The sequence below is a fragment of the Lissotriton vulgaris genome, chromosome 4_1, assembly GCF_964263255.1.
Source record: "Lissotriton vulgaris chromosome 4_1, aLisVul1.2, whole genome shotgun sequence".
Classification (NCBI taxonomy): Eukaryota; Metazoa; Chordata; class Amphibia; order Caudata; family Salamandridae; genus Lissotriton; species Lissotriton vulgaris.
The window spans coordinates 1,596,182,816-1,596,198,676 of NC_141691.1; the positions used below are offsets into that span (position 1 = coordinate 1,596,182,816).

General features: G+C 46.7%; 1 protein-coding gene across 2 annotated transcripts in view; it reads left to right on the forward strand.

The window, feature by feature from the left end:
* The window catches only part of PREX2 (phosphatidylinositol-3,4,5-trisphosphate dependent Rac exchange factor 2), a 1,248,069-nt gene that overhangs the window by 631,746 nt on the left and 600,462 nt on the right, over nt 1-15,861 (forward strand). For both annotated transcript variants that reach the window (XM_086965847.1, XM_086965848.1), the window contains exon 24: nt 6,379-6,601. In XM_086965847.1, coding sequence (XP_086821973.1) covers nt 6,379-6,601 — 223 coding nt within the window. The remainder of the gene's footprint in view (nt 1-6,378; nt 6,602-15,861) is intronic.

Here is a 15,861-nt window from a genome sequence, read left to right on the forward strand (position 1 = left end):
TGCAGATGTTTGAAATAATGTTCTTTATACAATTTGGCCAACTGAAGCCTTCTAATGAACATGAGTGTCCACACAGTAGTACTTAGTTAATGTGTGTAACTGGGAGCACCCTTTTGTATATCTGATATAGGTGTGGTACCAAGGAAAGCCATAGTGGCTCTTTCTTGCACATCAAGTGTGCCCTGGAGTGCACGGGTAGCATGCGCTTAGCTGTGGCATCACAAGTTTGGAACCAATTTTCTTGCAATGCCTGTGTTCAAGATGAAGTGTCCCACATGGGTTTTGGAAAATAACTGAAAGAGCTGTTTTGAGTTTGAAAGGATTTGGGCCTATTGATAATATATATGATTGCCGTGTTGATGTCAAGTTTATGTCAAGCCATTTCCTCTTCAGAATCTGGCTGTAGGAAAAAGGTGGGCAGATTAGTGGTTTGGTTGCTGTTAAAGGGTAAGACCATTTTAGGCAGAAATTTTGAGTTTGTTGTCTTAATGAATCTAAACTACTTTCCTCTATAACTATAGAGTTTGCAACTCACTACTGTTTTTGAGGGAAGTAATTGCCACAAAGAATGCTACTTTCCAGGAAAGAAACTGCAGTTCACATGAACGAAGTGGCTCAAAAGGTGGGCACATGCGCAGAGTGAGGACTACATTTAAATTTTACTTTGGGACAGGGAGCATTCTGGGAGGTATAACTCGTTTGAGAACCTCCATGAAGGCCTTTATGACAGCGATCCTAAAGAGGGATGAGTGTTCTCTATTCTGCATGTATGCTGTGACATCAGCTATATGTAATCCTGCTACGCCTGCTTTCCACAAAAACAGAGGATACCAATGTCCTGCACATACATTTTCTGATGTCTGTTTTTAGAGGTGCAGTAGGAGATGAATCTCTTCCCCCAGGATGCTTAACAGCTGTGAGTATTGGGCTTGCATGACTGCTGCAGGATTAACATACACTCCCCTGGAAGTTTAAGGTATTCGAGCTCTAGGCCCTCAGGTCCAGGTTGCTACGTTGATCTGCCTGAGATCTTGGTATTTGAGTTGGCCCTGGTGCTGAATGAGGAGGTTGGGCTGGTTGGTGGCTTCTCGTGTGGACTGACCACCATCTCCAGCAGCATGGAGTACCAGGGTTGCCTGGCCCAAGTTGTTGACTTGGGAAATTTTGGGAAAACTGCTGTGGTTCATGCTGCTTTTACACTTTCTAAGTCAAAAACATTAGTATGAGAAACACTGCACGTGAGTACAGGTCATGAGCTACCTTTCTGTTCTTGTAAGAGCATTTGTTATAGTAATTGTTAGATGTGATGTTTTAACGATATGTGTATTACATATAAATGAAGGGTTTGTTGTACCACATTTTGACATTGCAGCTTTGTACAATTTCCATCTCTGTATGTAGTCTGTGCTGTGGTTTATGTTTTTTGGGCTCTCGGAATGCCATTTCCATGAATGGACTCTTGTCGGTCTTGAACCTGGTCTCGACAGGAGGAATTATTCCCAATTAGTGTTTTAAAAAGATACGTTTACAGTAGTAGTGAAAGATCTGCAATGATACATTCACACATCATTATGTATATGTGTGATACGCTCTGCGGATAGCTGTACATTACACATGAAGCAATTGCATTAATCATGGGGTAAATGAACACCTGTGCCTTTCTGTCCTTTGTGCATTGGGAACCATGATGTTCTCTGTTGCATGAACTGTGATTTTTCTCATTATTATTGTTCCTCTTCATTATCATACTTTATGCATTAATTGCTATGGCGTTAAAATGGTGTGAGTTGTACAGGTCTACATATGGAGAAGCACATTTTTAAGTGATAACCCTGAGGCCATATGCAAACACATGTCATCTCAAAGCTAATAAGAAGAGACACTTGAGCTCAGTGAGCGAGATTAGAAATCTCACTGTGGGAAGAGATAATGTGGAAAGTACTAGATATTTCCCCACGTAAGATAATATTTTATATGCTTCACCTGACATTTCTAGGAAAAGGGTGTTACCAGAATTGATATCATATAATATAGTTGAATTTTAGTAGGTAGTACTGAAATGAAGAAGCTGTTCTTCAGGTTTATTCCTCGAAATTGTAGTAAATGATGCAGACGTTTTATATTTTAAATTCTTTCAAAAAGATTCCACTGTGCAACTCAAAATCTAATCCAATAGGGTGCTTAGCGGAAGGAATCAAGACCACAATGTCAGAGAGTTACCACATTTAGAGTCTTAGTGAGAGAAGAGAGTTGGACTACCTCTCATCAGAGTTTTATTAAAATGTGATTTATTTGAATACAGAGTTGTTGTGGAATCCACTATCTACTAGCCATCAAAGATGCCTAAGCTGAGCTCATTTGTCATTGGTCATGAAAAGACACAACCCTTACTGGAAGAGTATATCTAATGTAATACATACATGGAAGAACATGTATAAAATGCAGTTGACAAGTAAATTAGCGAAATCAGGGTAAAACAATCGAGACACTAATACATATTATATAACGAAGAGCAGACTGAATAAGAAAAGGTTAAGAACTAAAGATATAACACTTTTGCTGTGAAATGAAATGCAAGGAGAATTGTGGGAGTGGAAAGACCCTCTTGCACATTGTTCTTCTGATGGTGCAGTGCCTGGTGCAGGTAGGGGTTTGAGCCACCGAGCTGTGCCTTACTGTGTTTGTTAGTTTTTTTTTACCTGAGTGACTGTTGCCCTTTATTTGGTGCCTGTCTTGTTATTGTTTTTCAGCCTGTCTCTCCACCCGTTCCTGCTCCCTTCCCGCAGCTGCCCCTGCAACCCCTCCCCTTGCCGATTCCCACCTCCCAGTTGTACCTCCTACCCCCTTCCCTATTTAATAGTGGCTGCTTCCTGCCAAAGGCATGCCCGTTATGCCCATCTGTGACCCAACAGTGATCAGCTCCAGAGACCCTGGATCTCCAACCTTCCTCGGCTAAGACCCAGCGACCCTCCTCGCACTCAACCCAAGAAGGAACAGCAACTGCCAGCTGTCCACACTGAGCATCACCCACGGCCAGTTCTCCTACCACCACTGCCACCAAACTTCCACTACCATCCACACCCCCACGACCACTGCCCAAACACGGAACACCAACCCCTCTGGAGCCCTGAGATGCATCCACCTCAGCGTGCGCTCCATGCACAGGCATGCTATAGAGAACTGGGACCTCCTCGACACCCTCGCACCAGATGTTGCCTTCTTTACAGAAACCCGGACCAACTCCACCTCTGCCCTGGACTTTGCCCCCACTATTCCAGACGGATACAAGATCGAGAGGAAGGACCACCCCAACTGCCCAGGAGGGGGACTTGCCATCGCACACAAGAGCTCCCTCCAACTCACAACCTCTAGCTCAAGCAACAGTCACAGAACGACCCTGAGAGGCACCCTCGCCTACAGACCACCCGGATCTCAAACTGCGTTCTCCACCTCCATCGATGACCTCATCGCACCCCACTCCATTCCCTCCATGGACTACATACTCATCGGAGACCTCAACTTCCACCTCGACAACTTCAGCGACCCCAACTCGGCCACCCTCCTGGACAATCTTGCCAACCTCAGACTGAAACAACTCATCACCAACCCCACCCACAAGGCAGGACACACCCTTGACCCCATCTTTGCAGGAGGTATCAACATCCACTTCAGCCACACCATGCAACCCCCATGTTCGGACCACCACTGCATACGCTTCCACATCGACAAACTAATGGCGCCAAAGCCTGCACCCGGCCCTCCACAAAGCAACCGGAGCAAGATCACAGAGGAACAGCTCAACTCTGCCCTCAACCACAATGCCCCCACCACCTCCACCGACGCCAACCTCGCAGCCAAAGAACTCCACAGATGGATGTCCAACTGCGCACACGAGCTTGCACCCCTACGTAACCCGGACAAGCAGTGTCCCAGGAAGGCCACTTGGTTCACCGCCGACCTCCAAGAATCCAGGTGGCCCTGCAAATGCCTCAAGAAGAAGTAGAGAAACAGAAAATCCTCAAAAGACCACACCACCTACAAGAACGCAGTGACAGAATACCACCAACGCATCAGATCCACCAAAAGGACCTTCAGCCAGACCAAGATCCTCGACAACTCTAGCAACTCCAAGGAACTATTCAGCATCATCCAGGAATTCACCAAACCCCCCAATGAAACCACGGACATCACCCTGAGCAGGACCTCTGCAACAAGCTCGGCTCCTACTTCCAACTGAAGATCAAGGGCCTCTACGACAACTTCAACAGCCAGCCACCTGACTCCGAAACCACTCCCTCCTTCAGCAACTCCAGCCAACCCACCATCTTATCCTGGACCCCAATCACCTCTGAAGACACCGCAACAACCATGAAAGGCATCCACTCATGAGCCCCCACGGACCCCTGCCCCCTGCACATCTACCACAGAGCCGCCATTGCTCCAGAACTACAATGCACCATCAACACCACCTTCGAAACCGGCATCTTTCCCGAACGACTGGAAATGCACAGAAGTCAGACCCCTTCTCAAGAAGCCTTTAGCAGACCCCACAGACCTCAAAAACTACCAACCCATCTCCCTCCTCCCTTTCGTGAACAAAGTCACAGAGAAGACAGTCAACATCCAGCTAATGAAATTCATAGAAGAAACCTCCATCCCCGCCCCCTCCCAATCTGGTTCCCGCAACAACCACAGTTCAGAAACCGCACTACTCGCTGCCACAGATGACACCTGCACCCTCCTCGTCCAAGGACACACCACAGCCCTGAGCATACAAGATCTCTCTGCAGCCTTCTACACCGTTTCCCACCACACACTCACCGCCAGACTCCATGAAGCCGGCATTCAGGGAACACCCTTCGAATGGCTCCACTCCTTTCTCGCTGGATGAAACCAAAGAATCAGACCTCCTCCTTTCCTCTCCAAACCCACAAAAATCTACTGCGGAGCACCCCATGGATCAACGTTCAGCACCACGCTCTTCAATATCTACATGGCCCCCCTTGCCACCATCGTCAGACAGCACGGACTCAGCATAGTATCCTACGCCGACAACACCCAGCTCATCCTCTCCCTCACCAAGGACCCCGTCACCACCAGACTCCACTTCCAGGAAGGAATGAAAGATGTAGCATTCTGGATGAGCAACAGCTGCCTGAAGCTCAACTCAGAGAAGACAGAGGCCCTCTGCATGGGACAACCCCTGGTGTACCACAACACGCAGCCCCACCCCCACGGACCATGCCTGAAACGTCAGTATCATACTCAACTCCTCCCTCTCCATGACCCAACAGGTCAATGCCATCGCCTTCACCTGTTACAACACCCTCCGTATCTTCCAAAAGTCCTTCAAATGGAACCCCCCGAATCAGGGAAAACCGTCACCCACTCACTCACAACTAGCAGACTGGACTACGGAAACGCCCTCTACGCCGGGATCAACAAGTCTCTACTCCGCAAACTCCAGACCTCACAGAACACCGCAGCCATGCTCGTCCTCTGCATCCTTCGACAGTGACACATCACCCAGCACCTGCGCAACCTCCACTGGCTCCCCACTGGGAAAAGAGTAACCTTCAAGATACTTACCCACACCTACAAATGCCTCCACAACACCGGTCCCCAATACCTCAACAACAGAATCTTCTTGCACACACCCAAGAGGAACCTCTGATCCACTGACTTCGCCGAACCCCCACGCATCTGCACTGCAAGAACGGGTGGAAGAACCATCTCCTACATCGCAGCCAAAACCTGGAACGAGCTACTGATCATCATCAGGCATGCCCCCACCCTGCACATCTTCAGGAAGACCCTCAAAACCTGGCTCTTCGACTGACCGGAGCTGCATACCCCGCCCCCCCTCCCCCCCACACACACACACACCCCCCATGCCTTGAGACACTCACGGGTGAGTAGCACGCTTATAATTCCCCTGATTGATTGATTGATTGATTGACTGTACCACACATTTTGTTCTACCACTAGAATTAGTTATAATTATAGTTCCAGTAAAATCATGTCAGAGAAGGAGAGACATGCAGTTCTAAGTGAGTGCCAGCAGGAAAATTACTGCAGGCTAGATTTATAACATGATGTATCAACCAACAGTGCATATGAAGTAATGATTTTGTGTTAGGAAATGCAACAAAGAAAATAAACATAAATATTTTTTTATGTATATGGCATGTGAAGCCAGTGAGCACCAGCAGCACAAAAAGGCAATAGTCTGGGGAAGAGTGGGTGATTTGTTTGCCAAGGTGGCATGCATGAGATTACTACTGGTGCTCCATAAAATTGGTCCTGCTATATGAAACTATGTAGCCCTGTGAATCAAAAATATCTTAAATATAAGAACCTGTTATTTTTCCTTACCAGTTTTCTAGAGTGTTGAAAAATAGAGCTTGGCCCACATTTAAACAAGCAAAATCGAAGATCTCCCCACTTCATAGCAGTGACTTTTGTCCAACCAACTGCCATATCAATGTGATGGAAGTCTCGTACCCAAAGACCTCTACTTCACTGGGTAGTGCCTTCGGTGTTCAGCTGGACAACAGGAAACATGCTTCACAGGACAAAGAACACAAAGCTGCTGAGCACGGTAGGATGATGTTACCTTATGAAGCACGGTAGGATGATGTTACCTTATGAATAATGATGGCAACCCATTAATAAAATGGTGCTAGTCTGCATCTCATCAAATGCATGACATGCTCTTCCACCATCACATATAGTACACATACGAGGAAATATGACATGTTTTATTCACTTATCGCAAACCAGGTGCCATCTTTCCAAAGTCTTCTCTTCTTGAAGTTTTATTTTTGCCAGTATTTGTAAAATGTAATGTAATTGCTCTGGGACAATATTGTGCTGCACAAGTGGTATTTATGATTCCTAGCTGAGGTTTGAAAGTTTTCTCGAAAATGTTTGTGAAAAGATATGTAGATAAAACCATTTTTAATAGCTAAAGTAAACCTGGTTATGTCTGTCAAAGAATCCAGCCATTATTGAACTGGAACATCAAAAGTAAGTGTAATTTCAATAAACTCCAATGTAGAAGTGCTCAATGTTGCGCTAGTACAGTAAGAGCAATGCAACAAATGCCATGTTAATCGCTGACTATGCAAACTACTTCAATTTTAGTTGAATATATGTGTCATGAAGATATCTTGAAAATCGTACTCAAATCAGACCATTATGGGACATAACTGGGCACTGGTGCTGTTTGCTTAAACATCATTTTATTAGGTGGATTTACACGGAAGGGGATCCTGCAAAAACAACAGTTGATGGACAGAATACAGAACAATGTCATACATTCACCCCAGTACAGAGATCTGGGCCTAAATCCATATTTTTTTTGCTCACCACACCACCACAGTTCAGACATGGCCATATGTAAATCAGCCTTGACCCTGTGCCTCATGGGAACAGTCCAGCCTGAACTGCCAAGCCATATCTTCCCTGGACCGGAATCAAGCATTCTAGGACCCGTTTCTGGCGATCAGCCATCCTCAGCCAGGATAGCTTGACTCCAGTGGCGTGGAGAGCATGGGACTCACGTCTGAGCATACCCGTCCCACTCGGGGTGACAAATGCAAAACCAACAGTTGATGGACAGAATGCAGAACAATGTCATACATTCACCCCAGTACAGAGATCTGGGCCTAAATCCATCGTTTTTTTGCACTCCACACCGCCCCAGTTCAGACATGGCCATATGCAAATCAGCCTTGACCCCGTGCCTCATGGGAACAGTCCAGCCCGAACTACCAAGCCATATCTTCCCTGGACCGGAATCAAGCATCCTAGGACCCGTTTCTGGCTATCAGCCGTCTTCAGCCAGGATAGCTTGACTCCAGTGGCATGCAGAGCATGGGACTCACGTCTGAGCATACCCGTCCCACTCGGGGGGACAAATGCAAAAACAATAGTTGATGGACAGAATGCAGAACAATGTCATATATTCACCCCAGCACAGAGATCTGAGCCTAAATCCATAATTTCTTTGCTCACCACACCACCCCAGTTCAGACATGGTCATATGCAAATCAGCCTTGACCCTGTGCCTCATGGGAACAGTCCAGCCCGAACTGCCAAGCCATATCTTCCCTGGACCGGAATCAAGCATCCTAGGACCCGTTTCTGGCTATCGGCCATCCTGAGCCAGGATAGCTTGACTCCAGTGGTGTGGAGAGCATGGGACTCACGTCTGAGCATACCCGTCCCACTCGGGTGACAAATGCAAAAACAACAGTTGATGGACAGAATGCAGAACAATGTCATACATTCACCCCAGCACAGAGATCTGAGCCTAAATCCATAATTTCTTTGCTCACCAAACCACCCCAGTTCAGACATGGCCATATGCAAATCAGCCTCGACCCTGTGCCTCATGGGAACAGTCCAGCCCGAACTGCCAAGCCATATCTTCCCTGGACCGGTATCAAGCATCCTAGGACCGGTTTCTGGCTATCAGCCGTCTTCAGCCAGGACAGCTTGACTTCAGTAGCGTGGAGAGCACAGGATTCACGTCTGAGCATACCCATCCCACTCGGGGTGACAAATGCAAAAACAACAGTTGATGGACAGAATGCAGAACATTGTCATAAATTCACCCCAGTACAGAGATCTTGGCCTAAATCCATCGTTTTTTTGCTCACCACACCACCCCAGTTCAGACATGGCCATATGCAAATCAGCCTTGACCCTGTGCCTTATGGGAACAGTCCAGCCCGAACTGCCAAGCCATATCTTCCCTGGACCGGAATCAAGCATCCTAGGACCGGTTTCTGGCTATCAGTCGTCTTCATCCAGGATAGCTTGACTCCAGTGGCGTGGAGAGCACGGGACTCACGTCTGAGCATACCCGTCCCACTCGGGGTGACAAATGCAAAAACAACAGTTGATGGACCGAATGCAGAACAATGTCATACATTCACCCCAGTACAGAGATCTGGGCCTAAATCCATCGTTTTTTTGCTAATCTCACCACCCCAGTTCAGACATGGCGATATGCAAATCAGCCTTGACCCTGTGCCTCATGGGAATAGTCCAGCCCGAACTGCCAAGCCATATCTTCTCTGGACCGGAATCAAGCATCCTAGGACCGGTTTCTGGCTATCAGGGGATCCTGACCTAAATATTGCTTTAAATCAGAAGATTTCCACAATCTAGCATAACCTATGGTAGGCCATCACATCAGTAAAGCTTGTTATGTAGTGACTAGGGTCCCGATATAGGTGGCCCAAATACCGGTTGGTAAAGGTGAAATTTGGTAAATTTCACCGTTACCGACCGGTATTTAGGCATTCGTGATGTAAGGAATCAGTAAATACCGATTCCTTAATACCGATGCCTAATTGGCCTTGCATTTAAAGAATCAGTAATACCGATTCCTTAACTGCAATTTAGAAAGCACATAAAAGAGTGCTTTTGGGCCTTTAGGAATCGGTAATTACCACCAACTTCAAGTTGGTGGTAATTACCGAATTCCTTTAAAAAAACACTTTCTTGCTTTTTTTATGTGCCATGTGGCACACATCAATGCCCTTAGGGCATGCATGTGTGCCACATGTGCACACATGCACTTTTCAGGGGTGCAACAGGGTGTCCTTTGGACACCCTGGCACCCTTGAAATACCTCGTCACACAAAGGGTACCTAGAGGTCAAAGCAAATCTGTCATTCAACTGTGGATCCCAACCCCAACACCATACGAATAACACAGTGGGAACAGACAGTGCGGACTAGGTGTGATAGTAATTGAGTTAAGACTCAAGGGCGTAGGGAAAAATTCCCATCAGAAGCCACACTGTACTGCCCTCTTTCACATCATTTGGGTACTCCTTGCCCAGGAGGCATAACAAAAACAAACCGACCGGTCAGATGTTACCATGACCGTTTGTGAATGTAAAAGAAATGTGTCAGTAAAGGGAGGTTATTTAGAAATAGTCAGTGTTAATGTGCCTACTGAAAAAGCAGTGTAAGAAGTGAATGAAAAGTGAGTAGTGAAAAACTTAAAATTGGACAGGCTGGATAGATGTTAGTAATGTATTGTTATCTCCCCGTCTTCCAAATCTAAAAGACAAGTGCAAACACAGATTTAACATAATATCCGTTCGGGCTGGACTGTTCCCATGAGGCACAGAATCATACTGATTTTCATATAGCCATGTCTGAACTGGGGTGGCAGAGTGGGCTAAAGAACGGTGATGGATTAAACCCAGATCTTTTGACTGGGTGTGAGTGTTTGATTGATTCAGATGCTCCGTCCATCACCACCCCCTTTTGTACCGCCCAGAGGGAGCAGCATTAGTAGCTTATGATACATGCAGGGAGTTCCCCCCCTTGGCCCCTACAAGTATGTGGTGGGTGCCCTAGGTGGGGACCAGGGCACACACTTTAATAGTATAGATCCTGGGGATGGTGTCCCCGGGGCTGGAAGAGGCCACATGGCTCCCCTCCCCTTTAGAACTAGCATTGAAAATGCAATAGGGCTGCTTTGCTATACAATACCATTAGCAAAGCAAATGGTTTTAACTTAATTAAAGGCAAGACCTATTGCATTTTCTATGCTTGTTCCTGTGGAGCATCACTAGGCATGTCCCCTATTATGAACATCCATACACCATTAATTCCAGTAGTTTCTTTTTTATTACTAGTATTCTTCAAGTGAAGGCCAACACCACTACTTCAGCTGACAGGCGATTGAAACTGTCATCTGTAACATTCTGCCCTACCTCACACAATGATAATGGCATATATACCATTCTATAATTCTAAACATCGCATTCTATAATCTAATCTCTTCACACTCCCTGTTCTTCCCTTGTCCTCCATCCCTATCTCTCACTTTATATCCTATCCCTTCACACTCCCTCTCCCTCTCTCCCTGTCCTTCACCCCTCTCTCTCTCACTTTACCTCTTCTCCCTTCACTCTCCCTATCCCTCTTTCACTGTCCATCACCCCTCTTCCTAGCCGTCTCCCTCGCTCTGCCGTTGGCCCCGCTCACCTCTCTTACCTCTCTCCAGCCTCTATTGTGCTTCTTCTCTCTTTCTCGCCCTCTCTCTGTCTGTTCTCTCTCCCTCTTATTACTTTACCCTCTCACATCCTCTCACTTACGCTCTCGCTGTCCCCACTGCAATTCTCCCCTCGTCCCTCCCCTTCTCTCCTTCTCTATCTCTTCCCGCTCTGCTCCTCTCTCAGTTCTTGCAAGTGCTTCCCTCCACTCACCCCTGAGCCCCCTCCTGCCCCTCAGCCCCAACCCCCTCCTCTGGAAGCTGCAGGAAGTGTAAAAGTGGCAGATAGGGATCAGCCGGTCATTTACTGCTTAGAGCCTCTGGGCCAATGGTGAACGGCAGCCGCGTGCAGCGCTTTCAGCTGGCAGTCATTTAAATGAAAAGACATCCTGGCAGTGCCCCACTGGCACTGGACCCCGAGCCTCCCCAGGCTGTGTGCGTGTGGAGCTGGCTAGCAACCCCGGCGCTGGGCTGACACCCTGAGCCCACCACGCTCCTGGGCTCTGCTGACACCCTAACCCCACACTCCCGGCCTGACCTTTGCTGACACCCTGAACCCACACTCCTGCCCTGAGCTCTGCTAGGCTGGAACCCTAAACACCCACCAGTGGGCTCTGCTGGGCTGCCACCCTGTGCCCACACCCCTGGCCTTGGACTCTGCTGGGATGACACCTGGAACCCACACTCCTGGGCTGACACCCTGAACCCACACTTCTGACCCTGGATGCTGCTGGGCTGACAGTGACACCCTGAGCCCAAACTCCTCGGCTGGCACCCCTGAACCCACAACCCTGGGCTCTGCTGGGCTGCTACCGCAAACCCACACCCTGACCTCTGCGGGGCTGGCACCCTGAGCCCACGCTCCTGGGCTCTGCTGATCCAAACCATCTGAGTCCCACATCCCAGCCATAGTCCCTACCTGCTTCCCCTCATATCCAACTGTCAGCGCGCATAGAAGACAGGAAAAACTGCTCTACACACATAACATCTGAGTCTGGGGTGGGGTTGAGTGGAGGAGATGGATGCATTGATATACTGGTGAGTGGATGGATAGATAGATAGGTTTTTGGACGGCGGCTAGGTTGGTGTATGAATGCGTGTTTGAATGGACGGACACACAGATTGATGAATCAATGAATGATGAATGGGATCTCATGGATAGCTATGTGGATAGGTGAAAAGAGGGGTAGCTGGAAACATGGACAGAGGATTAGATGAATGAATGAATAAAGGTAGATGCACTCATGCTTTGCGCATCTGCACGCCAGTATTCCCCAATACATGGCTAATTGGAAGATGATGTGCAGGAAATATTCATGGGTTCCTGGCAGCTTCTTGGGGTGTGACGTCTAGTGCCTAGAGGCAGCTGGAGCGCTGCTGGGTTTACACCAACGCATAATTCGGTTGACTAAAAATGATCTGGATTTCACCATGAGCAAGGGACAGAAACTGCGGACATGTAAAAGAATTAGATGAGTAACGTCAACTCAGCGCTTAAAGGTGATCTAAGGAGTTCAGTGCTACATGAAGGGCACTACGGGTACTGCCTTAACGCCACACTACTGCATGCCTCAAGAGAACCCCAGGTTGTAACAGCTTCACAAAAGGTGCCATAGTTAGCTGAAAGGTAGCACACACATGGCAACATGTCATTTTGCTTACGGCACCAAATACAGCGGTGCTATACTAATAATCAATATTATCCTATTTGTACCGCAGAGGGCCTCCTGGCACGACTTGATTTGATGGCATTCTTCAACGCTATACATCACTGCCTGGCCTCCATATAGGTTGGGTGCTAGCTCAGTGGGCCTCCTACTGGTTGCAGTGACCAGGAGAGGCAATTAACAGCGGGGACTGAATGCTTTATTGGCGGCAAAAAAAAAACAGTGTCACGCCGCCTGTAAAGCATCCAATCCCCATGTGCACATCATTTGTCTTGTTTGTCTCCCTGCATGTACGCTGGAATTGTATCGATTCCAAAAGGTCCTCTGCACGCCAGGCCGAGATATAAGCAGGAGCATGTGGACCACTCTCCTTTAAAAAACATAAGGTCCTGTGGCCAACATTACTTTAACCTTTTTTTTTATGACTATATATATATATATATGGAGAGTTCTCAGACTAGATAACATCATAGGAAATGACCTACCAGAAGCACCACTGATGACATACAGAAGAGGGCCCACACTCAGCACCCATCTGGTGAGGAGTCACTTTTTGAAAAACCCGAAAAGGAAAGATGTAGTCATAGGGTATTTTCCATGCATGAATTGTAAAGCATGCAGGAATGGGCAGAAAGTAAAGGAGTTTAGCATTCCTGGCAAGAAAACCAAAAATTAATAAACTCATGAACTGCATCACGGATTTTGAAGTCTACTGCCTGACATGTCCCTGTGGACTTAACTACATTGGGAGCAGGATACACCCAGCAAAAAAGAGGGGGCTCGAGCATATGAGAGCCATAACTAATCGTGATATGGTATATCCTGTGGCACGCCACTTCCAAGAATTTCATAAATCGAATTCTAAACTCTTAAAGTACTTTTGTTTGGACTGCATCCCGAAAGATGAGAGAGGGGGTGACAGGGTAAGAAAGTTACGGCAACTCGAGTCCAGGTACATAATAGAGATGCAGTCAAAAAGTCCCACTGGACTTAACAATGAGGAAGAACTTTGGGCACACATAAGATGAGACTGGACAGGAGCTTTCAGAATAATGAAAGATAAGGAGAGAAGACACCAGGTCACTTGAGTACACCTAGAAAAGCGAGCTACCACACACCGAGAAACAGGGACACTTAAAAGTCTGACGTAACAAAGAGGGGCAACCAGGATTAGAGGAGCAGAGACACATGCGCTGCCAACTTTGAGTAAGGAAGGTTTGCCTTGCCGTGTATACAGTGGTCAGGATGGATGCCCATTCAGGGCTCGAAGAGTAAACATGGATTGTAATTCCCGGAATACTGTGGCTCACTATGCATGTCAAAATCCGAATTGGGGTATGTTGCAAACAGGGATGTGGAATTCCTATAGCCCGACACCCAGGACATATTGTTTGGGGTCAAGGGCAATAAGTTTTAATGTGTATTTTGTCCTTGGGACAAGTAGGCCCAACCCCCTGCAGCACAAACCCTTTGGCTGCCAGTTTGTAGTAGCACATTAAGGGCAAGGGAAGGTCACTGCCAGAAGTAAAGTTATTATTTGTTTGCCTATGGTAATGCTGTTCAAACTTGTATTCATGGTTCATTAATTGAAATCCTTTATTATTAGGGTGAGTGCTCTAAGTAAATGTAAGTTCTGACTGCACTACTGACAGTGGTTACAGTATAAAAATGTGTACTCACGGTTTCAAAGTTTAGTAATATGAGGCTATGCATAATGCACCCAGAATGCTCTCTGATTAGATGCAAATATTTGCAGAAGCTTGAGAGCAAGATTAATGACTCTTTGCTTTCAATATAAAATGTTCCTAACAAAAATGAAAGTAGGAAAAAAAACATTTTGCTAAACTACTGTGAAATTTCAGGTACCGTTTCTTTGCAGCATCTTTTAGTAAAATGTGTTGATGCATGCTAGTATTTCGCAAAAACACTCATATTGGAAAATCAGTGTAACCAGTTTCAATAAGATCAGGAGAAACATAAAAGTAAACAAGCACTGGCAAAGCCAGTAGGTATGAAATTAGTGGTCAGCCCTCTAGTTTTGCCAAAACGTGACTTGTTTTGGCATGGTTTCTGTAAAGCCTTCTTGATGTGAGAGCTGCCAGGCCCTCACCATTATAACAAACATTGGCAAAAGCAACAAAAAAAATTGGTCTGAAAAAAGCACACACTGCCACACCAGTTACTGCCACTGAACAAAACCACTCTGTGTGCCAACATACTCCCCATGAAAGAGCCAAACACTGCCACCCACAGCGAAGCCAGCCGATACGGAGAGAGGGGGAGAGAATTTTAACGAAGACAAAAGGTTGTGGTCAACGCCAGACCAAACTAGTGGCCCTATTACTAAATAAAGTCTCAAAAGTGCACCCCTGGTATATGTCCTTGCATTAAGTGCAGCTATATGGCTTTTGTGAATTCACAAGAATCTACAGAAGTAGGGCAAGAAATGCACTCCCGGAAAATGTCTGTGAACTGCAGTTTATCATGAGCAAATCTGCATGTGTAGATTTGCTCATGCGAAAACGTGAGTGTTTGAAGGTTACCCTCTCATCAACCACTCTTCTCCCAACTCTGGAAGAAGGTCTACGTCCGCCACTGTCAGAAGCAAATCTCCAACACTTCTCAGCATGGGAAAAGATTAGAGAAGAGTTGTTGAAAACCCCTAAAACAGGCAAGTCCGTAGATCTGCACAGACCCAAAGGGCATTCCAACCCTGAAACCACCGCTCACCACTACCCCCAGTCCCAGCATTCAGATCCGCAGAAACACGGCAACACAAAGGGATTGCTAGCATTCAAAAACCACATCTGCATGAGCCCTGGCACAATCAGAGAGGCTATACAAGAGCTCCCATACAATGAGATTGCTGCCACACTCCGTCACCGAACCACATGGCCCTAAAGGGACAAGTGGATTTTGTTACAGGACAAGTAGATTTATGAAGCAACTTGCCCCATGGACAAGTAGATATTTTAATAAATTCCACACCCCCGTGCAAAGTATGGGCGGGCCACCCACAGCACAGACCTTTAAGTGGGTTTCATGTGTAAATAGCTGTATATACTTGTACATATGTATGTATAATCATGGATTGAATGTGGAGTAATATTGGATTACATTGAACTCCCTACACCTTACAAAATGGCCCCCAGAATCACACGAGGAAAGC